Consider the following 23,178-nt stretch of genomic DNA (forward strand, 5'->3'; position numbering starts at 1 on the left):
GGGGTTCTGGTTAGTACATCATGTTGTTCCAACAATAGGGTTGCAGATCCCTTTAGCTCCTTGGGTACTTTCTCTAGCTTCTCCATTGGGAGCCCTGTCAGTTTCCTCTTCTACTATGACAAATTGACTATGAACTTTTTGCAAATGAGGAGGTAGGAGAAGGAAGACAGACCTAGCATTAATTATGTAACTATGAGTCAATTAAAAATTGGACTTCTTTTTTCATTAGCTGTAGTGTGGTCAGGAAAGGGTAGAAGTCAGGATTTCTTGATGTCTGTTGACCCCTTAAGTAGAAGAGAGATCTAAGATGTAGGGAATGTTGCTGATGAGATAGTGATATAGAACATTCTGGTATTGTCACAAGTCTTGTGGGTATTCATTCAGCAGCAGATGTTGGGTTCTTGCTAAGTATTGGCATTGTAGCATTATGATGTATGGTGTCTATGCTTATGGAACATAAAAGAGCTGGGAATAGCATCATGAATACATACCCAATGACGTTATCAAGTTCTTTTGGCACATACATAGATCCAGAATCAGGAGAAACTTATTAAAGGAAAATGAACCATATGCAATGGCTTAAATTTATCATTCATGTGTGTGTTGGGTGTGTGTGTGTGTGTGTGTGTGTGTGTGTGTGTGTGTGTGTGTGTATTCAGGAAAGAAAAGTAAAATATTGTACATATGAACCACTGCAGCATAGACAGACATGTATTGGGAAAGTTTAGCTCATGTACAAAGTTCACAGTAAGCATCCTGTCATATCAGACTAGAGCTTCTAGGGCCAAGTGGTGAGGCAATTCATGCAATAGAGAATTTCAGCTCATATTGCATGACAGGGCTCAGCCACAAACGGCTAGGATGAACAGGTTTCGTATCCAGGAACAAACTTGGTTTGTTTAGACAGTAGATGCTGCTTCATTAAGGTGAGAGGCTACACTATTGCTGTGGTTTGAACAGAAGAGACTTAGTTTCCTAGCAGATAAATGAAGCTAAGGCTCCTAAATAGAGAAAAACTGAAGTAAGCCGATATATTAGATGGCATGTTTGCCTCCAGTTTTCCACACTACCACTAAATACTTGAAAAGCAAAACCAAGTGGCCTCAGATTGCACATGTATAAAATAATACCTGCTGGATCCTAAACTTTTTGTTAGACTTTATAAGGTCAGAATGTGGAACACCTTTAAATGTTAGACTTACTCAATGGTCCTGAGCCTTTTAACTTTAATTTAATCATACTAGCTTATGGAAACTAATTGCTCTTTTAGAAATGGAATCAATTTGCATACACCTTGTTTCTGATTGTTTAGTGGGATGCCTGCTTATGACTTGAAGCCTAGATACAACATAGCTTCATACTTGTTTTTTTTTTTTATTAGGTAAACTTCATACTTGTAATGGTGTGATTTTCGAAGAAGTAAACCGCGGGCCTTTGTTTTCTTTTATTATATCAACAGATATGAAATCCGAGATGATCATACTTTGAAAATTCGGAAGGTGACTGCTGGCGACATGGGATCATACACTTGTGTGGCAGAAAATATGGTTGGCAAAGCTGAAGCTTCAGCCACTTTGACAGTTCAAGGTAGACAATGGAGAGGGGTCACATATCTGTGTTTGTGAGTGTGTGTGTGTGTGTGTGTGTGAGAGAGAGAGAGAGAGAGAGAGAGAGAGAGAGAGAGAGAGTCTGTTTAATCATGAGAAATACAACTTTGATGCTTGAAGAGAATACTACTTATTACTCTGAATATTTTATGTCAAATATCTAAATGAAGTATTGTCTATATTTATATACTTGTTGGAAGAAATTAAATTAAATTAAATTAAATTAAATTAAATTAAATTAAATGCTCAGAATCATGGTCATGCCCCTATGATTTAACTCTGTGTCTTGAAATATAATGTCCTTGAAAACTCTTAATTAAATGGCAGGTGTTCCTATGAAATCTTTGTTGTAGACAGAAAATAAGATGTGCATTGCTTCAGGTCATGTTTCAGATCAGGGTGTGTAAACTGAAGAATACCAGGTGGATTCTGTAACCCCAGAATGCAATATGCTTGCTTGGCCTTCTCCTCACACAACACCAATGACAAAACAGGTGCACTGCTCGCACATCAGCTGAATAAAGTTCATTTCTCATTGGCTAATTTTGACAGAGATTTCTTCCTGAGTTTACGTGCTACAGTGGCCCGAATGTTCAATGGCAGAGGTGTCTTGAAAGTAGGCAGTGTCTTGAAGCTGATGTTTGCAGATGTTTCCAGATGTTTCCTCACCATTGTGTTCAGAGTTCAGACATCTTCTATGTCCTTTAGCATCCCTTTGCTTCCATGATGTTACAATAATTATATTTCATTGTTTCTCATCTGAGAACTTTCTTTCTTTTCTTCTAGTGAGAAATACTTTATTGTGGAGTTTGAGAGGCAGTGACCTTTAAGTGTGTATATATATGTGTGTGTGTGTATATACATATATATATATATATATATATATATATATATATATATATCCCTGCAGCATAGACAGACATGTATTGGGAAAGTTTAGCTCATGTACAAAGTTCGCGGTAAGCATCCTGTGATATCAGACTAGAGCTTCTAGTGCCAAGTGTATATATATATATATATATACACACACATATACAGCAATGTGTGTGTGTGTGTGTATGTGTATCTGTAAAAGATTCCCTATTTTGACACGTGTATATATAGTAAAAAGGGACCATAAGCCACTTCAGTTGTTTATGGGGCTAACATTAGCAACACTTCAGGCTGTCATCTTTTCTGAATGCTGTCTTTTCTAAAGCTATTAAGAAGAAAAAGGGGGCTTTTGAGAGAGTTGCACTACAGTAGATGTCTACAAAACAGCATGTGGGCTTTTCACATTAAAAAAAAAAAAGAAGAGAAAAAAATATTTCTTTTCTGTCTCAAAAGCTATTATGTCCCATTTCGGGGTTTTTTTAGCTCAACCTCAGAAAAACAAAAGAAGAAGAAATAAAAACAAAAAAGGCAAGAACGAACCCTGAATTTCTAAGGCTTCCAATACTTCTTAAGCTACGTTAAGATTGAAATTCTTACTCAGGCTAATGCTATGTGAAGCAAACAACACTCACATTTAGAGCAAGCATAATTTCAAGAGATGTCAAATCCAAGTTCAAAAGCCCACCAGAGGCAGCAACCATGGCCATGATGAATACAAAGCATGAAAAGGTGTGTCTGTCTCCAGGCCTCTGTGACAGGAAAACTGGCTGTCTGTCGCAGTCAGTTAAATAAGTCTTACTTCAAGCCCTGACCCAGAGCCTTCTACCCTGCTAGACGGTTGCTAATATAAACAAGTAGTTCTGTGTCGTGAACAATGGGCACTGAAACCAAAATATGGTTTCTTCCTACAATTTTAAACTCAGTTCCACGGCTAAGTCAGCCTTAAGTTTTCCATATGGAATTCTTGCTCCTAAGCCTGAATTGGTTTCAATGGAAATTGGTTACAAATGATCGGCTCCGGAGCCACTTGCTAAATTCAGACATTCTCATTTCAAATGTATTTGTTTCTCTATGAAGTTGTGTGTGTGTGTGTGGGGGGGTGTGGATCTGTGAGTAACAGAGACTGTATTGCTTCATTCTGTGTTAAATACGGACATTAGCATCACTGTGTAAGTCACCTTCACGTATTAGAACAGTAGACAGAGTCCTGAGGAGAAGCAACACTCCAATTCAGAGAAAGAGCTAGGAAGAATTTAAAGGAAACCAGAGATCTGGAGTTTTTATATTTTTTTTCATCCTTTGTGAAAATTGTAGCAAGTATTAGTTACTGCACTGGAACCTAATCAAAATTGAATCCCTTTGGTAGCAGGAAGCAGTTAGAGCAAAGTTAGCAATGTAATTTGCAGTTCTATGTGGTTCCTTTTAAGAGGGAATATTGGAATCGGTTTGCACTTGAAAGCAATCTCTATGCACTTAGCCATTTAGCCACCCTGTGAGTATTTCTTTCATGGGATTCAGAGAGGAAAGCTTCAGCATATTAAAATTATGAGTAAAAAATGCTTTAAATAAGGATAGTGTTTTGATTTTTCACCCCTAATACAAAGAGAATGAATTCCAATATCTTAAAAGAAATCCTGATTAGAGAGTTCTTTTTCTCTGCTCTTTCTTTTTTGAAGCTTTTTTTTTTCTCTTTACTTTTTAGTTTTTGTGGTGTCGGTGAATGAGCCAAGTACCGCCTTTAGCAGAGAGTTACACCCTATACCCAGTTCTGCCCTGCTTGAGACAGTATCTATAAAAGATACTCTCATAGTCCTTTCTTGAGTCAAGAACTCTTCTGTGGATTTTCTGTCCTTTCCTCCCTCCTTCCCTTCCCCCTTCTGTCCTTTATCCCTTTTCTGCATTTGTGAGTGTGCATGTGTATGTGCTAGTGCATGTGTGGTGTATGTTTGTGTGTGGTGTGTGTGCATGTGTTTGTTGTGGTATGTGTGTCTACATTTATTGTATGCATATGTTGTAGGTGAGCTATGTATATATGTGTGTGTTATGAGTGTTTGTGTATGTATTTTATTTGTTCTCTGTGTGTATGGTGTCTACATGTGTACTAGTATGATCTGTGTGTGTATCTGCATTTTTCTGGTATGTGCATTGTGAGGGCAAGTGCCTGTATATGGTTTGTGTGTCTCTGTGTACTGGCTATGTGTGTGTTGTATTTGCTGTGTGTACATGTTGTATGTGTATTTTGTATGTGGTGTTTGTTTATATTTGTGGGGTGTGTGTGCATTTGTATATGTGTGTTGCATGTGTATGTTTGTGTACATGGGCCTGTGTGTGAGTGCATGTGTGTGTGTGTGTGTGTGTGTGTGAGAGAGAGAGAGAGAGAGAGAGAGAGAGGCTGGGAACTATCTTCATGCATTTTGTTTCTAGGCAGTTGATCTCCTACAGAACTAAATCCAGCCCCTAGCCCTTCCTTGGCTTTTCTACTTAGATATTCTCTGCTGTGTTTTAACGAATACTTATTGAAACTGAAATATGAATCCACATTTTAACCTCTGCTTGAGTGGCAAAAGAGCACAGACAAACCCAAGCAGCGCCTGGTGGCTTGATCCTAACTGCCAACAGCCAACAATATTGGGTCAGAGCTGGAGAGGCTCAGATGTGTGATTCATTCTGTCTGTGGTCTGTGCTGGGAAGCAAGTAAAGCAGCAATCATTGTACCATTTGCATATTTTAATAATATCACGTTGAATATTTTAAGTGCATAAAGTAAGACAGACTAAGAAAATAAGGAAACAGAAAATTTTCAGACAAGACAAAAATCCTAACTGTAAGTGACTTGGTAAATAATCTAATACTCAGGCTGAACCTGATTCAGCAGCTCCTCCCTGGAGCACAGAAATTTGTCTCTATATTGTTTGTCTACAGAGAAGTTAAAAAGAATAAGGATATATTCTGTGGATTGACACAAATGATAATGATCTTGCAAAGGATTCTTTTTAATTCTGGACTTTCCAGAAGTTAACAATGTATGTCACAAAAATAGTAGCAAAGATGGTGTTACAATCATCAAAGCCAGGGCTACAATTACGATGAGGTTTTATGAATCAGGAACTAAGTGGATTAATGGATATTAAGACTATTGGGCACACAGACTGTTAAAAGGCATTGTAGTTTTACTCAGTGTTGTATTATCGAGCATTCTGCAGGAGGTGTTTGATATCAACTCTGATTCTGCTAACTGATCTGGTCGATCGCTTTGCCAATTTTAAACTCCTCAGCCCATGCATCCATCTCTCTGTACTACTAGAGTCCTTCTGTACAATCCAAAGGCTAGTAATATAATTCATGAATAAATAGCCTCTAAAACCTCTTAATATTCATGACCACTTCAGATTTGCATGGCCTGCTGAGGTCACTCTGTTCAGAGCTTGTCACTGCGCCCTGACAGCCACACCCCCTGAGGTCCACCTGCAGTGGTAGTTCTATGGGCACAGGACACTAAAGCCAAAATACATTTTGTGCTAAATCAAAATATAGATTACTTAATGCAAATGTCCCTATCTTTCTGGGTAATGAAGGTCACAATAAAAATTGGAGGCATTAGGAAGCTGAAGTCTGCAATGTATTCTGCCCTGCCTCTAGAAACAGTTCATCCATAAATATCAAGAGTCCAGAAAAATCTCAGTTCCTTTACCTTGCATATCCAGTTGTAGACACCACTGAATTTTGCTGTCAGAATGTGACTCAAGACTCAATGCTAATTTGACCAATGGGAAAATAACATTTGTTATGTTTAATTAATTATGCTCCTTATGTGACTAATTAAAATGAGGAAACAACCCTGTTTAGAATAGTTAGGATAGGAAAGAGATTCTGCCTAATTCCTACTAAGAAAATTCAATTATGAATAGTCCATTGTCTTCTGGGGTTATCCAATATTTACTACCTGTGATTTCAAATCAGTGATTGGTTAATTATGCCTAACACTTGTCTACAACTCTATTTCTCATGTGTGTATGTATTTCCTTATACATACATACATACCATCTACATATTTATTCTAGAATTTAATTTATAAATCTAAAAAAAAAAAACAACAAACAAAAGCTATTACAGCTCATAAACAAATGAGACAGTTCACCACAGTCTTAGGCTATTGTTATGTTTGAACTCTAATAACTCATTTATGAGCGTTACGATTGCCAGTTCTATCTTGGGAGGAATGAATTAGTTTCCAAAACAGTGCCTGACATAGCATAATAGCCCCATCTTTTAAAGGAAATTATATTTAGTGCGGTATTTATAACAACTTTATAGGTTGTGACATATCCATAAGACATGAAATCTAACCAGAAGAAAATAGATGCACAGGGCATTCTGCCAAGCTTTTAAACACTGTCACAGAAACTGTTACAATTTATGCCTCCCCTTGGTATTTGAGAATGGTGAGACTTTTGTTTCATACCATTTGACTATCTTAATTCGAAAAGCATTACATTGTTCGGTGGCTGCTTGTCAGGTGGGCCTTGAGGTTTTTCTTGGAATCAGATAATAATCGTGTGGAATTGGTTCGTTTGTCTTCCTTTAACTCAAATTCCAAGCCTTTATTATTTCTTTTTAAAGATTTATTTATTTCATTTATATGAGTACACTGTTGCTGTCTTCAGACACATCAGAAGAGGGCATTTGATCCTATACCATATGGTTCTGAGCCACCATGTGGTTGCTGGGGATTGAACTCAGTACCTCTGGAAGACTCTTAACCACTGAGCCATCTCTCCAGCCCTAAGGCTTTATTTTTTAAAGGTGTGATATTGCCTCCTTTGGTTACATTTAGAATTTTGAATGAGTAGATCTACAAAATATTTTTAAAACATTGAGGGAAAATAAATATTTCTCTCTCTCTCTCTCTCTAATGTATTGTTTTGTAACTACATTATAAGATTTGTCAATTGCTTACTTCAATGGCAGTTATGTAGATAGCTTTTCAAAAATCATTTCCCTTGTGAGTACTACTACAGCAAAGGAAAGGTGGACAAGACTGTCTAGGATTTAAACCCTAATTCATTCCCAATTTTGCCTTCAGTTCGGAAGCTTTTTTTTTTTTTTTTTTTTTTTTTTTTTTTGCTTGAGCTACGCATTGCTTAAACAGGGCAAACCAGATAGCATCATTAATCTTTCTCCTCTCTTCACAACTTCACCGATAAAGTAGCTCTTATTACTGTCACAATTTTATTTCCAGAGTGAATTTGTGACTCTATCAGCAAAATGACCTAGTCTCCATCACTGTGTCCCATCAGTCACAGAACTGTGTAGACGTCTACACCCCAGCCATTTCCTAAGCAGTCACCTTTATCTCCCTGAGTGGAACCATTAAGAAAATCTAATCCCATTTTTGTGCACCTCTCTCACAATAGGAACTAAGAGATACTTACTTCTCCTGTTTCTCTTGGGAGCTGAATTCTGCAACACTCAGACATTGGAAACTATATGTTGTTATCTCTATTTATACCCTACTCTTCACCTGCCGGGTCTCTACCTCCCAAGCTTCTCACAGGAACCACTTAGTCTTTGATGGCTGGGTTCCTGGATCTGTGTTAAAAACAAAACAGGTGCCAGCCATTGCCAAGTCAGATGATACTCTGATCATAAACAGAGGTTCTATAGAATTCCAACTCTTCTCTAGGGAGTGACTGTTCCCCCACCCCCACCCCCACCCCCCTTTTTAACTTTGATCTGAAATCATCCATTCTCTCAAATTCCATGTTTAACTTTAAATATAAGCACAAATTATATTGCTGTCTTTCTAAATTCATTGCTGGCCTATAATAGCAATGCTAAAATGAATTGGCCAAGGGGTGTATCCTCTATTCTATTCCATAGAATTATATTGTCTTTTGCATCTCATCGGTGTTTATGCTAAGTATATAATGAAGGAGAAAGTGCATCCTCATTAGGACTGATTACCTAGTGACAGCCCCTGGAAGGCTGCTCTTTAGAGTATGAGATTGACATCAAATGGGGGAGGGGACACCAAGGCAGAGGGGGAAAAGTGCCCAGGCTGTCTTTGGGCTGATTTAATTACAACTAATGGGTTGTCTCCCAGAGACTTTTTCCTTGATGCTCAATGGCATGTGTCAGACACGAAGCTCTGCTGCAATGTCTCAGGTGCTGCAGTTTATGATTGACCCCTACACCGGGTCCCAGTTTACTGGAGAAACTGGTGAGCAATTAGAACTTCCAGCAAAACGAGAAGCAGCTCTCAGAGGCTTGTGGAAACCTTGAAGTTTCTGCTGTCTTTGGAATGAGCAATAGAGCAGACTTAAGCATATAGAAAAGCAACTTGCTGTGGTACTCAATGGCACCCAGAAGTGCAACTTGCCGTGGTCCTGCACGGCCTCCAGAAGTGCACATGGCCATCATCCTCCACGGACCCCCTGTACAGAACTCATTTGCAGAACACAGTTTAGAGAAGTGTTCCATCCCTCACTCTCCTTTCCCATGTCTAGCCTCCAACCAGGCATCACAAACTCTTACTCCTCTGCCTTTTAAACATTTATGCCCATTATTTCTCAACCTCTATTAATGCCAGTATCTGGCATCTCTCTGCGATGCTGTAGCATCTTTTACCCTCTGCAGATTTTCTTATCTAAAACACAAATCCAGTTGTGTTAGTTCCCTCCATTAAAATCTTATCATGGTTCCCATCTCTCTGTAATAAGATCCAAGCCAATTTCTTGTGCCAAACTACCTGCTGGCTCCTCCATTCAATGAAAGTCGCTATACTTTTATTTGGGTTGGTGAAAAAGGACTTACAGTTTCAGACCATGACTTTTAAATCAGAATCATTAGGCTCAAACACATCTTTATCAATGCAAGTGGGAACCATTACAATCAACACATTTTTACCAATAGAGAAATACTTGCTTTATTTCCATCGCATAAAAATCAATGCATTGGGGTTTGATGAACTATTAGAAAGTTGTGAAAATATCTTTTTTTCTGAAAAAGAGGTTGTTGAGAAACTTGAAGGCATGATAGCTGGTTGGCAAAGGGTCTCGGGACCAGGACCTCATATTAGATGATGCCAATTAGATGAGGCAAATATTTATAGATCAACTTGTTCAGTGTTGGACGGGATGGTTGTGTGACATGTGATTGGACATTGCCCTGAAGAACTGAATTCTTTCTGCTGAGTAGTGTGGGCTGTGCAGACCGCAGCTTGGGGCACACCTCATCCATTTGCTGGGTCCCCTCCTCAGAGATAATGGTTTCTCCCAGGCTCAAAAGCTGTGTTGGGTCAGACCTGCAGCAGATCAACAGTGATCATGACCTTCTTGCTTACAAACTCGGCTTTGGGAAGTGCTTTGGAGTCAAGTCACTGAGATACTCATTGTATACAGTTCATCTCTCTTATCATGACACAATTCTATCAAGAAACTGCACATTGCTATTGTATGGATTGAGAGAGAACAACAGTTCAAAGGGACAGCTTTTTAAAAAGATTTATTTATTTGTTTTATGTATGTGAGTACACTGTCACTGTCTTCAGAAACACCAGAAGAGGGCATCCAATCCTATTCCAGATGGTTGTGAGCCACCATGTGTTTGCTGCGAATTGAACTCAGGACCTCTGGAAGAGCAGTCAGAGCTCTTAACCTCTGAACCATCTCTCTAGCCACCAAAGGGATAGCTTTTAAGAAAACATTTTGGTTAGTTCATGAGGCTCCCCACTTAGCAAGCTTTTTGCCTTTCCAATCTGCTTCAGATGACCACGGGGTGGTCCACATTCCGTTTGTTGGCAACTGCATGTGTAGTTGTCCCAGGACCAGCTTCAGTGATTGCTCTCATTCGGTTCTTGTCGGCTGCTGACAGCAGAGCACTCTGCTTCTCATCTTCATGGCTCTCCTAGTCAATGCAAACTTCATGAACCACTGCTTCATGTGGTGCTGTCCTTGGCAGGTCTTCAGTCAAATGCATTGTTGATGCTACAGATGGTTTCTACTGCTTCATGACTCATTTGAAATGGAATGCAAAAAACAAAAAAAATTACTTGAGTTTGCTGTTTGTAACATCATTTCCATAGTATAACACAAATGTAAAAACAAATAGAAAGTCATAAGTATTTGGCAATGCATGAAGGAAGGAATGCACATTAAATGCTCATTAATGGGTAAACTCTTCTGAAAATATCCCCACAAACACACTTGTTTCTCCAGCTATCTGGGTACTCCTTCACCCAGACAAATTCGCGCAAGAAGTTGAGCACCATGATATACTCCGTAGTACAAAAAGGTCTTCTGCATGTGTTAATCAAGGGCAGGACCTGTTCCCTGCCATCTAGGCAAGCCGAAGAGCTTTTCTGAGTGGTAGTGTTCTCATCTGTTGAAAACTAAATAAAATAACTTAACATAGTTCTCATTGAAGTTCCCACCAGAGTAGAGCTGGATGAGGAAGTCCTGAGTCAAGGGCAGGTTTCATGGTTCTCGCTCTCATCCTCTTCCCCCACCCCCACCCAACAAAACAGCACAGCAACAACAATAACAAACCCTTAAGGTTTGTCAGGTTAGTTGTAATTTCCATCCAATATGTATCGAGATTTAAGACTTTGGTAGATCATTAATAGAGAGGATGGTTATCATCTAACATAGTTCTTCAAGAAAAATTATTGCCGGCTCATTGATCATTAGTCCTTACTGAGTATTAAGTAGACTGTTTTGAGAGCCTTATTCTTTGCTTCTGCAGAGAAAAGCGTGCAGGGGAAATTAACCGTACCATCTTTTGGAACACTGTAACTTGTGCTGAAAGCTGACTAAATGAGTTATGACATTTCCGAGTCTTGTATTGCTCATCAGTAAAATGGGGGTGCGGTGTTTCTCCCAAAGGATATTTGGAGAGTGGAAGCAGCCAGTGAACATAAAATATTCAACAGGTTCTGGAAAGTAAGTGACATGTCTTCAACTTTACCCATCTTTAGTGTCCTTGGCTGTTTATCAGTAGTTGTATGAAAGATAACATGAGTCATATGTGCAACTACAAAATCGTTCTTATATAGTCATGGAAACCGGAAGTACCCATCAATAAAACTTATACATCAAAGCTTGAGGCTTAAACAATCAATTTGTTTTAATTAGATGAATTTATGAATACCGTGGTTCTATTTTACATATTGGTTGGGATTCCTGGGATGCTCAGTGCTGCTGACTTTCTAGAGAGAAGGAATAATGCTGGATTCTTTCATTTTTATTTCAAAGATTCAATCTACTTATAATACAAGTACAACCGAGTGAGCTGAAAAGAAAGAGGTATTCACAACATCTGCAGGATTGCAAGGAGTCATTGTCTGGGCTGGATGTGTTCAGACAATTATTATTGCCAGCAGTATTTAAAAGTGTACTGTAACTATTTATACTGTAATGCATATAATATGTGATGTAGAAGAATTCCAATATAGGGGAATGTATCTTTGTTGTATGCAAACATGAAACCATTTTATAAGAATTTCAATGCCTTTAGATTTTGATGTCCACAGGGCTCTTGAAACCAATGCCATAATATATTGATCACTGCTTGGGTGGATAATCCCTGGCAATAATTGACATAGAACTTAGCCTTAAAATCTGGATCAAGCCGTATATTCCATTAGAAGAGATGAGCATCCCTGTACTTAATAATTTTCTAGTATAAAAGTTACCCTTTTGACAATAAGATAATATGGGTTTTCTATCATGTCGTGGGTACATGTGGCCCTTTGAGAGTGCTAGGTGGTCATTTCAGAATTCAGAATTACAGTGAAAAATCAGGTCAATAGATCAGTCAGTACGTAAGAAGCCACATAAGTATAAGAACTGTAGATTTTACTGACAGAAGTAAGTTATAAACTTTTAAACTTTCTTTCAAAAAACAAATTCTGGAAAAAGAAAGACCTAACTGATAAACGTGAGGTTTGCATCACAGAGTTTCCTGAGCCTTAGCGACACCGCAGATCTTTGCGTAAGGGGGTCACGTGCTCGTTTTAGAACTCATATAATATCTAGGTATAAAAAAGTAATGAGGAAAAAAAAACCTAAAAGCAAGACCTTCTGTTTGGAGTTTCCTTGCTTTGATGTGGACTTCATTTAAATCATTTGTTGGAACAGTTCCCTTAAATTGCTGATTTCACAAAGGCTGGCAACATAATAGTGCATTGTGTCTGGCCCTTAATGTGGTTATTTGAGCCAAAGCCAAAACTAACAGCATCAAGGGGCCTTTTGCAGGTTCAAGTTAGGTTCATTAGAATCCAGGATCCTGGGTAAGAGCACTGAGTTCATCAGCATACTGTGGTCTTTACCTGCAAAGCTTTACCTGTTGGCTGGATGAATTTTGATAAATATGGAACACTTTTGCTAGACTGAAACAAGAGAGAGTCAACTGCTTTAGGAGATGATGGTTTTTAGAAACATAATGTATATTGCAACAATTCACAGAAGTCCTGGAAAATAAGCTTGCTACAATAAACATTGTATTAAGATGTCAAAGGGAACACACACACACACACATCACCACCTCAACAAAAGCAGCATCCCCTGCATGTGTTGCTACTCTTAAAGATGATGAATCCAGGAGCCTTATCCTAAATATCACCTGTGTGTTGCTATGCATTCACCTGGCCTTTTCTTATCTTGTATTTAAAGGTTATGACTTTTTAATGCAAGGACAATCTAGAGAGGGTTTGTGTTATAAAATAGGAAACACTCAAAAGGCAACATGTGACAGCACCTTGCACAAAATCTATTTGGCCAATGAGTCCTGTGTGAGGAAACCAAAAGGAAAACACCATCATCCAACGTTGAATGGCGTCTCGGTACAGTTGAAGAGGAGAAAGGTTTAGGAGACTAACGCCCTCGCCTCACTGTTCTGACACAGTGGGGTTAACAGGATGCCTAAGACCAATTCTGCTATTCCTTTATTTACCTACCCACCTCTTTTGTAAATTTTTTTCTATCACTAGTTCATGAGATAGAGACACAGCAGCACTTTAGAATATAAAGCTGATTTTCTTTTTAATTTATTTCTTCCAAGAAGGGTGAAGAGCTCCTTGTGTTCTTTTTTTTTTTAATTAGTTATTTTCTTTATTTACATTTCAAATGTTATCCCCTTTCCTAGTTTCCCCTCTGAAAATCTCCTATCCCCTTCCCCCTCCCCCTGCTCCCCAACCCACCCACTCCCATTCCCAGTCCTGGCATTCCCCTATACTGGGACATCGAGCCTTCACAGGATCAAGTGCCTCTCCTCCCATTGAGCTTCTTATGTTCTTGAACCTTAAAGAAAATAGCTGTTCTACCTGAATGATGGCTGAAAAACGTAACGTTCTCTTAGATTTCTTTAATTCGCCAGTAAAGGTGTGGGATGGATGTTTGTTATTTAAATGAAAGACTTCAAAACTAACCCAGTAACCTTAGTACCACTAATTTGAAACACTCTTAATGTATGTGCCATCAAATAATTGAAGAAATAAGTAGAGCAGTCAGAAGGACGAAATAATGCATACAAGAGAGGGTCCTGAGACAAGTTATCATTCAGCCTGTGAAGAGCTCAGCCTGGCCCTTCCATTGTGTTCTGAGTCTCACATGGGAAACACCCATCTGCATAAGCATGGAGAAGGTATTCTACAGCCCCAGTTGGATGGATGACTGACTGTTTCTAGTAATCCACATTCCCAAATAGTGTTGTCACCATGAACATATATCATGGGCCATGCGGATCTATAAAATGTGCATAATTGAGTCTGAGAATGAGACTGGCAGAAATAAATGACCTTTTCTTTCTAGTCATTGGCAGAGCACTCACACTCAAAAGTTAGGTTTCTTGCAAACAATCTCATAGAATTTTTAGGCTTGGAGTCATTGAGTGAGATTGTGTATTATTTGGTATAATTAATTTTAATTCTCCAATTCAAATTTGCTTAGTAAATTTTATCCAGAATATTTTAGACATAAATTAAGTGAATTTTCATTACTCGCTGTGTAATAGAATTTTCACAAAGAGAATAATTGATAATTGTTGAGTGTACTAAGGACATTTTTCTTTACCAGGAACCTTGGATAAAATAACTATACTAAATAATTGAAATTTTGATTTTTAATCCATGCATTATATATTAATATTATATATTATATATTTTTACCCATGCACATACATATGTGTGTGTGTGTATATATATATACTAACTTTATTATCCGTTTGTTATTATTTCAGCTATTTTGACAGATATACACAGTGCTAATTAAGGGTAACGAGTACTCACTATTTCTGGGTCTAAAGAGACCTTTCAGAACATTCCAAACAACATGTCATGGTTAAAAGAGTTCCATATGACTTTGTGGAATCTAGGGTCCGTTCATTTTTTTTTTTTAATGCCAGCAACTTCAAACTGTGGAGTAATTTTAAACTTTTCATTTTTAAAAATGTTCTGGATATATTTTAAATTAGCACTTCAAAATACTTTACCTAAACTTTGCAAAGCAAACAAACAAACAAAAAAAAGATTACTATGGCATGAGCACATTCATTTGATTTTCGAATTTCTTAGGATTCGATATCCAGTGAGCCAGCACAAACACACCTGCAAAACTTGCTCAAACGAGTTTAAGACAAAATGACTCTGAGTAATTGCTTTGTAACAGATTTATAAGGGCATGGAAATCCATAAATGGTTATTAAAATTAGCTTAGGGACATTCATTTTGTGTGGTCGATGCTATTGCTGGAGACTTTGGAGCGCTGCACAATTAAACCTGATAGATGGACCGATATACAAAGATGTCTTAGAAAGTCAGCCTCGCAGATGGCAGAGCAGTTATTTCAAACAGTGCCTTTTAAGTCATTAGCGAATAGACAAGATCTGCCTTTTCACTCTTACAGATGAAGTTACTGCCTAATGTTGGTTTGAGTTATATTCCTAGGGAATAAATGTTTAAGTAACACAATTCTATGCTGGGCCTCAGGAAACTGAAGGTTAGCCATGGTTGCACACTTTTAAAATCATTCACTTAGAAACTAGCATAAAAATGAGGGAACAGAGGCCTGATATTCCTTTATATTAAATTGCAGACTGGGATGATAAAGATTTGGCCTTTTGACTGCATACCTTAGAGGTGTGTTTGTTTTCAATGCTCTGTCCTATCCTGTTTTTGAGATGAAGTTATCTTTTGTGACATTTTGCTTGGGATAAAGATATATAAAGATATATAAAGATATATAAAGATATATAAAGATATATATATATATGTATATATATATATATATTATAAATCACATATTCTCCCCATACTTTTGAGTGAGGGAGACACCTGAATTCCAAGCCTGCTTTTACCTGAGGGATAAACTTTACCAGGTGACTGAGTCTTCCACACCCTCCCGTGGCACAAAGATTGAGCTCTTTCTGTAGCTGCTGGGAAAGTTTCCATTGTATGACCAGAGCACACAGCTTACACTGATGGCTCTTTATTATTAAAAATCTACACAGTTTTAACGATCACATACCTGATTTTTTGTGGGGATTGCCTCCATCCAAAGTGGTTTACTGTCAGTTGTTTAAGGTTATCATCAGCCATCCTATTCCAGGACTTCCCAGAAATATGCTGCCTAAAGAGAGGCATCATCATACATTGGACATTTCTCAACACGTTACATAGCCTACAAAAAGTGCTGAGACTTTCGAAGGGTAAGCAGATAGGCCAACAGCTGAGGGAGGTGATACAGATCCACACTCGTGAAACCAAGGACTATGAAAAGTGGGTTCACACATTCACAGGAAAAGTGTTTTCCCCTGGATTTGAGAGGTGTTGCAGTTTATCTCTAATGGGGATTTGTAACTTGGGAAACACTTGCCACTTGACAAAAGCTTGGGGATAAGATGTACTGTGGTCTATGTCATATTCAAAAGGTCAGGGTCCAAGTGATGTAAAAAAACACCCAAGTGTCACACAGCTAAGGCACACTAAGCAGGTAGCTCTCAATTTGAGAGACTTAAGACTATATTGAAGGACTTTTAATGCCAAAACGTACTAATGGATGCATCTTGTGTGTGTTGGTTGGTTTTAATCAATATGGCTTTATTGGATATTAGATTAGGAAAAAAGTAAGATATTAGCTCAGGTGAGCAGTTTGGTAGTTGAATGTAGTGTCAATTGGGCCCTATGCAGGAATCTTAACTGATATTTGCTAAATGTATGTAAACTCCCTTCAAAATATGTATGTTTATACATGCAGACTGTTTCAACTCTCAGCCTAGGTCAGAGAGGTCTCATTTAGCAATGGGCTATGGTCAAACAAAGGGATTCCTAACTCCTGTAGGAGTTACAGGACTGCAAATAAGGGACTTTTGAGTGCTTAGCTATGAATGGAATATTTCTATTACACACTCTCAGGCCTAGAGGACATCGTGAGAAAGGGGATAGAAATATTATAAGTGCCAGGAGATGGAGAAGAGAACTCTGCCAAGGTGGGTTTTGTACATGATATAAACATTGCAGATAATGACCTGAAGCAAGAGTGATCAACTGTGCAAGACGTTCAGGGGGTGAGGTGGGGTATCTAATTGAGAAGAAAGATATCATTGAGGGGGGGACATGTAATTGGGAAGAGACTGTAAGAACCCGAAGTTGGGATGTATACTATAAATGGTGTGTTTACTGTAGCTGATGTGGCCATTGCAGTTAGGAATCCGTAGCAGGAGTGATCTCCCATGTGAGACTTCCGGTGACTGAGGGTAGGGGATCTCATTGAGAGGAAAAGTATTATGGGGGGAACATGTGTAATTGGGAAGGAGAGCATCAGGAAGGGAGGGGAGGGGATAACAGAAAGTAAGGAGAGGGAAGCGTGATTATCACGTATTATTTGTGAATGAAAAACTGCTCAAAATGACTTTCATTCTCTTTAAATAGTAGTAAGTAAATTGATGGACTCAGGGATACTGAGAAGCGGAATCAGTAAAGGAGTCTTTACCTTCAAGGAAGAGGAATAGAAAGATCTAGGCTTCCAGCTTCAAAACCATGACACCAGCGTTTTTATACTTCGAACTATGATCCTGAGAACTTCTGTTTTGCGGCACGCAGGCTGTCATCGTGGGTGACAGGGCATAGGCATTTGAATCATGAATTCTTTAATGCACAGATACACAATGGGCAGCATTAAAAAAAATGATTGCTCTAAAGGAAAGTGGGTGATTTTGGAAGGAAGAGAAGAAGAATACAAGCTTTCAACCATTACCTAAGACGTGTCAGACATTGCTCAAAGGTCAGGGTGCGTGGTTTGTTAGACCATCCTCAGAGAAGATTTAAATGAAACAAAGAACTGACAGCAAGGTTTCTCGGTTCTGTCTGGCACGACTGGCGTCTTGCGACCCATCATTCCTTGTTGTGATGGCTGTCCTGGATGCTGTGGTGGAATCCTCAGCATCTGTGGCTGCTGCTCACCGAAGACAGGGAGCTCTGCCTCATCCCCTCTCTCCCACTTCAGTCCTGACAACCAAAATTGCCTCCCGAGCCATTGTTCTGCAGAATGACAGGAGGTATTTGATCAGAGGCAAAAAGTTCACAGTGTTTTATGTATCCATTAAGTACATTCTAAAATATCCCCTTTATTCTCTCTATTTTTATGTCTGCAAAGTTAAAAGACATAATGACAGGCTTTTATGTTAAACTCAAACCTTTCCCCCCAAAAAAGAAATAATACCGGGTATTAAAGTACCTGAAGGGCTTCTGATTGTTAGTGATATTATCATTCATGTGTATTTATGCCCGAAAGTCTCACACACCAGTGAATGGGCTTCCTTAGTTCAAATGGAGATACCTTCATTACTTGAAAGTCAGTTTTCTGCTGTGTGGCCCAAAATATGCTTCTTCCTTAAAGCTCAGTGACTTTGCAGCCCATTCATTTTTCTTCCACAATGAGGTTTAAAAGAAAAGAAAAAAAAAATCTCATCTGTCAGACTTGTTAACTGAGCCCTGCTCTTCGCTGTAGAAGAGTATGAAAATAAATCCCAGGAATGTAAAGATCCATTAGAAATTAGCTGCTCATAATGAAAACAGTCCTATTAATGATAAGAATTTGGCGCAGATGATCTCTCTTGTATCCACATGAAGAAAGCTGCTGTTCTCTTTAGTCCTAACATGGGACCTTCAGGATGGAAGCTTGCTTTAATATAAAACCTTCTAATGGCATAGACCAGGAGTCTCAAATACATGAATTATTCCCAATTACTATTCCAGTCTTCTTCATTCTCACCTCTCTGCCCCATTCACTGCTAGAGACAGAACCTATGCTAACTGTGTATTTTATGGTTACCAGAGAAATACCCAATCATTCATATGTCACTTGTAAGGATACACTAAAATATATTTGCCATAGGACTTCAAGTAATGAGATATTAATGTAAAATACAAAGTCTAATCATACTGCAATACATAAATATTTTACCTTCTCTAATTTTTTGATATCTTTTAAATTTAAATTTAACATTAAGAACTATTTATGTAAAGTTCTTCATCAATTGAAAATAATATTACACAAAAGAACCCAGAAACTTAGAATACCCATGATATAAGATACAATTTTCTAAACACATGAAACTCAAGAAGAACAAAGACCAAAGTGTGGACACTTTGCCCCTTCTTAGAATTGGGAACAAAACACCCATGCAAGGAGTTACAGAGACAAAAAGTTTGGAGCTGAGATGAAAGGATGGACCATCTAGAGACTGCCATATCCGAGGATCCATCCCATAATCAGCTACGAAACGCTGACACCATTGCATACACTAGCTAGATTTTGCTGAAATGACCCAGATAGCTGTCTCTTGTGAGACTATGCCGGGGCCTAGCAAACACAGGAGTGGATGCTAACAGTCAGCTATTGGATGGATCACAGGGCCCCCAATGGAGGAGCTAGAGAAAGTAACCAGGGAGCTAAAGGGATCTGCAACCCTATAGGTGGAACAACATTATGAACTAACCAGTTACCCCCCAGAGCTCGTGTCTCTAGCTGCATGTGTATCAGAAGATGGCCTAGTCGGCCATCAGTGGAAAGAGAGGCCCATTGGTCGAGCAAACTTTATATGCCTCAGTACAGGNGGGCCAAGAAGGGGGAGTGGGTGGTTGGGGGAGTGGGTGGGGGAGCGTGTGGGGGACTTTTGGGATAGCATTGGAAATGTAAATGAAATAAATACCTAAAAAATTTCTAAAAAAAAAAAAGAAGAAAATGATATTACTAGGGCAGAATATTTGTATTTTCCAACTGCTGCTTAAATTCAAGACCTCATACATGTTTCACACACAGGCTGATATATCTTTAATCACTATAAAGAATATTTTTAAACATCTTTTAAAGCAGACTTTACCAATGTGTAGATGTAATCTATGGAGAAACCACTGGGCAGGGTGGTCTATCCAGCTGTTCCGCTCTATGCCTCTGAATAGCCACTTAGAAATCACAGCATAGCAAATGGTGTAAGATTCAAAGTCTCTATTTTCTGCTGTCTGTAGTGTTTTGTTGAAACTGCCATGGGCAAGTAGGAACAACGTACTTTTTAAGATCCCTAAAGGCATCGAAGTCTGCAATCAATATGTAGTTCACTGGCCCTTACTGGCAATTGCTGCTTCCCTGTGCTTTGCTTGGGTTGTTCATTCTGTGGTCCAAATGATGGTATCCTTTGCCAGGCAGAAGCTCCTCAAGTTTGTAGTGCCTTCCTTCTTCATTAATTGTTGGTCTTAGTGCCTGTGCTAACAGTGTTCTGTTCTGAACTCCTTTTCCCGTGCCAATGAGTTGAAGGGTGTTGTCTACTTTCTCTTCTATCAGGTTCACTGTATCTGGTTTTATATTCAAGACGCTGATCCCGTTTAAGTTGAATTTCAGTTTGGTTGTTTGGGTTTTTTTTAGTGCAGGGTGCTAAGTACAGATCTCTTCGTATTCTTCTATATTGCATACATGCAGTTCGACTAACACCATTTGTAGAAGATGTTGTCTTTTGTTTTCAAGGTAAGTCTGGCTTCCTTATTGAAAGTCAGATGTCCATAGGTTCATGGATCTAACTCTGGTCTTCAATTTGATCCATGATTTTGTCTTTGTGCCACAGAAATGATGTTGCTACCGGGGAGGAAGCAAAGATGGAGAGGTGTTGTAAGTCTTTAGATTGGGAGGCATCAAGAAGAGTTAGGCAAGAGTGAAGCCCCCTGTGTGTGGTGCGCTTCATGGGATTCTCAGTGGCAGGTTACAAGTCACTCTGCTGTCTGGAGATTTCTTTTGACATGCATATATATATAAAAAAATAGAGCTGAGACCCATTTTATAGACAGATCTATGCTCTGTGAATAAGAAAACAAAACAAAACTGGCTTGACTGTCAAGGGGAAAGTAGAGAAAGATGAAATGTATTGAAGAATTTAAAGAAATTTGTATAACTAATATTTTAGAAGAGAAATGAAAGAATAATGATTTCCTTTGGAAAAAAATACTAGTAGAGGAGTATGTAGGATTTGCCAAGTTTGTTTGTTCACTTATTTATTGGTTGACACTGGAACAAATAAAAGGTGCTATGAACTGTGACGGGGTTTTTATTAAGGTATTTGGGATCAGTTCCTGATACCATGGTTATTAAAAGCTTGAAAGTCTTCCGTTGTTCAGATCTAGTTTTCTCAAGGATTTCTGACCCTTTTAGTGTTGATGATGAGAGATGTTCTTAGATAATATTTCAGGTCTTTAATAGACTGTAAGAATTATTGTTTGTCATTGGTACAATATGCAAAACTTTTTAGCCTGAAGTTCTGGCATGTGATTCATTTTGGTCCTGTGGATTGTTGATAAAACTTTAAGGAAGAAAGGCCACTTTAAATCTTAAAGGAGCAGCTCCCAGTGACTGTATTGCTTTTCTTCCATTTTTGAAATATAAAGAGTTTTTTTTTAAAAATGAGAAATATTGAAGAACCTATGTGAATCATTTGTCTAATCTCCTAACCTAACTGTGTTAATCTGGTAAGTTTGCTTCCAGATGTTAGTCTTTGAAACAGTTCTACAACTTTTGTTGATTCAAATAGTATTTGCCTGACACTCAGATCCCTTGTGTAGCTCCTGGGTATCCTCCTGCTGTATAAGTCAATCGCTTTAAGATATTAAGAAATGTAAAAACGGCTTTTTCACCTGCTTTTCTTCTACAATTTTTAAACTCCTCTAAATAATGCCTATTATTTCACTAAAATCAAAAATAAAATTTTACACATATTAAATACTTGACTCACTTTAAAATACTGCATATGTGGGAGAAATGTACAAGAGAACTTTTTTTTTTCTATTTTCTGACTGAACTGCCTCAAAGCCAGAGTCCTTGACTTGGATGTAAACTACAGGAACATGTACCAAGTTAAATAAATTTTGGTGTGGGAACTTTTAATTTATATGAAGTGGATTGTAGGTTCCCACTCTGGTGCATGAAGATCTTCTGCGTTTGATAGCAGTGACCTTTACTTCTGAAATAAAGAAACAGACTCTTTGCTTTGTATAATTTTAAGGAAATATTACTGTATTAACATTATGTTTCAGCCTGAAAATGAATACTGTGAATTTGACTTTTAAATATTTTGTTTTTCCTGTTTTCATTATATACATATATATATATATATGCACACATCTAAGCTCATTATTGAGGTCTTCCATCTAAATTCATGGTCATGGAATAGTATGACTCGTTTGGTGCTCAGCAGAAAGGCAGATTCTCAGAGCCCACCCTGATCTTTAGCATCATTATCCATCAGTATGGGGCTCATCTGTACATACAGTTGAGTGTGAGTAGCTTGGGTTGAGTGGAATACCATTGCCGGTGTGAGACTTATAAAAATCAACCTATCAGTGGGCCTGCCTGGGATTTCACATTCTTTATCTTAGAATTGTGTATGTTTCATTTTTGTGTAGAATTAGCAGCTAATATTTATACTGCTTTGAAACTCCATTCCTTAAAAAGTAACTGTTACCTGATAGCAAAGCAGAAAATTCTGGAAAGACGCTTTACAATATTATTACTGTCTGCACATCGATCTACCGTTTTCCATAGTATCGATTTCAAGACTCATTTCTATTTTCCTAAGTTACTCATGACTGTGCTCGAAGTGCTAACAAATATTCATCCATGGAGAGTGTGATCAGCGTGTCTAAATACGAGTGTGTTCTTTAGTGGATGTGAAAGCAGAATCACGGTTTAAGTCAAATCTTACTACTTTGTCTGTTTCATTTTGCTCGCTCATTTCCTTATTTTTATTTATTCCATGTTTTCTTTTTTGTTTTGTTTTAGTTGGGTCTGGTAAGTTGACATTTTCTTGGCCATCTCCTAATCACCGTGTCACTGTGAGTGGAACTTCTCCTCCCCTTCCCATCCATACCCTTCCATGTCCTTCAACCAATCAGCATCCATGTTTCACTTGTCCTTGGCCACAAAGACAGACTGCACAGAATAAATCTGCAGGAAGTATGGGTAACTGTGACAAAGAGTTAAAGGTAATGGGTTTGCTAACTTTCTGTCTTATTAAGTCATGTGTGATCTGAGCCCTTGAGTTATTTCCTTCCTGAAATACTAGATAAGTCTTAGCATTGTATCTTGGTAAATGAAGGACAATTTTATTTTATGCCTCTATAGCATTAAAGGAACAGAACACATGCCAGGAGAACAGTTCAGTT

General features: G+C 38.3%; 1 protein-coding gene across 9 annotated transcripts in view; it reads left to right on the top strand.

Annotated features, from left to right (window-relative positions):
* Nucleotides 1-23,178, top strand: part of Robo1 (roundabout guidance receptor 1) — a 997,918-nt gene that overhangs the window by 886,327 nt on the left and 88,413 nt on the right. For 6 of the 9 annotated variants that reach the window (XM_029470374.1, XM_029470373.1, XM_029470378.1 and 3 more), the window contains 2 exons: nt 1,460-1,587; nt 22,796-22,804. In XM_029470374.1, coding sequence (XP_029326234.1) covers nt 1,460-1,587; nt 22,796-22,804 — 137 coding nt within the window. The remainder of the gene's footprint in view (nt 1-1,459; nt 1,588-22,795; nt 22,805-23,178) is intronic. The other 3 variants (XM_029470376.1, XM_029470375.1, XM_029470380.1) reach the window with 1 other exon arrangement.

This window comes from Mus caroli, chromosome 16 (genome assembly GCF_900094665.2).
Source record: "Mus caroli chromosome 16, CAROLI_EIJ_v1.1, whole genome shotgun sequence".
Taxonomy (NCBI): domain Eukaryota; kingdom Metazoa; phylum Chordata; class Mammalia; order Rodentia; family Muridae; genus Mus; species Mus caroli.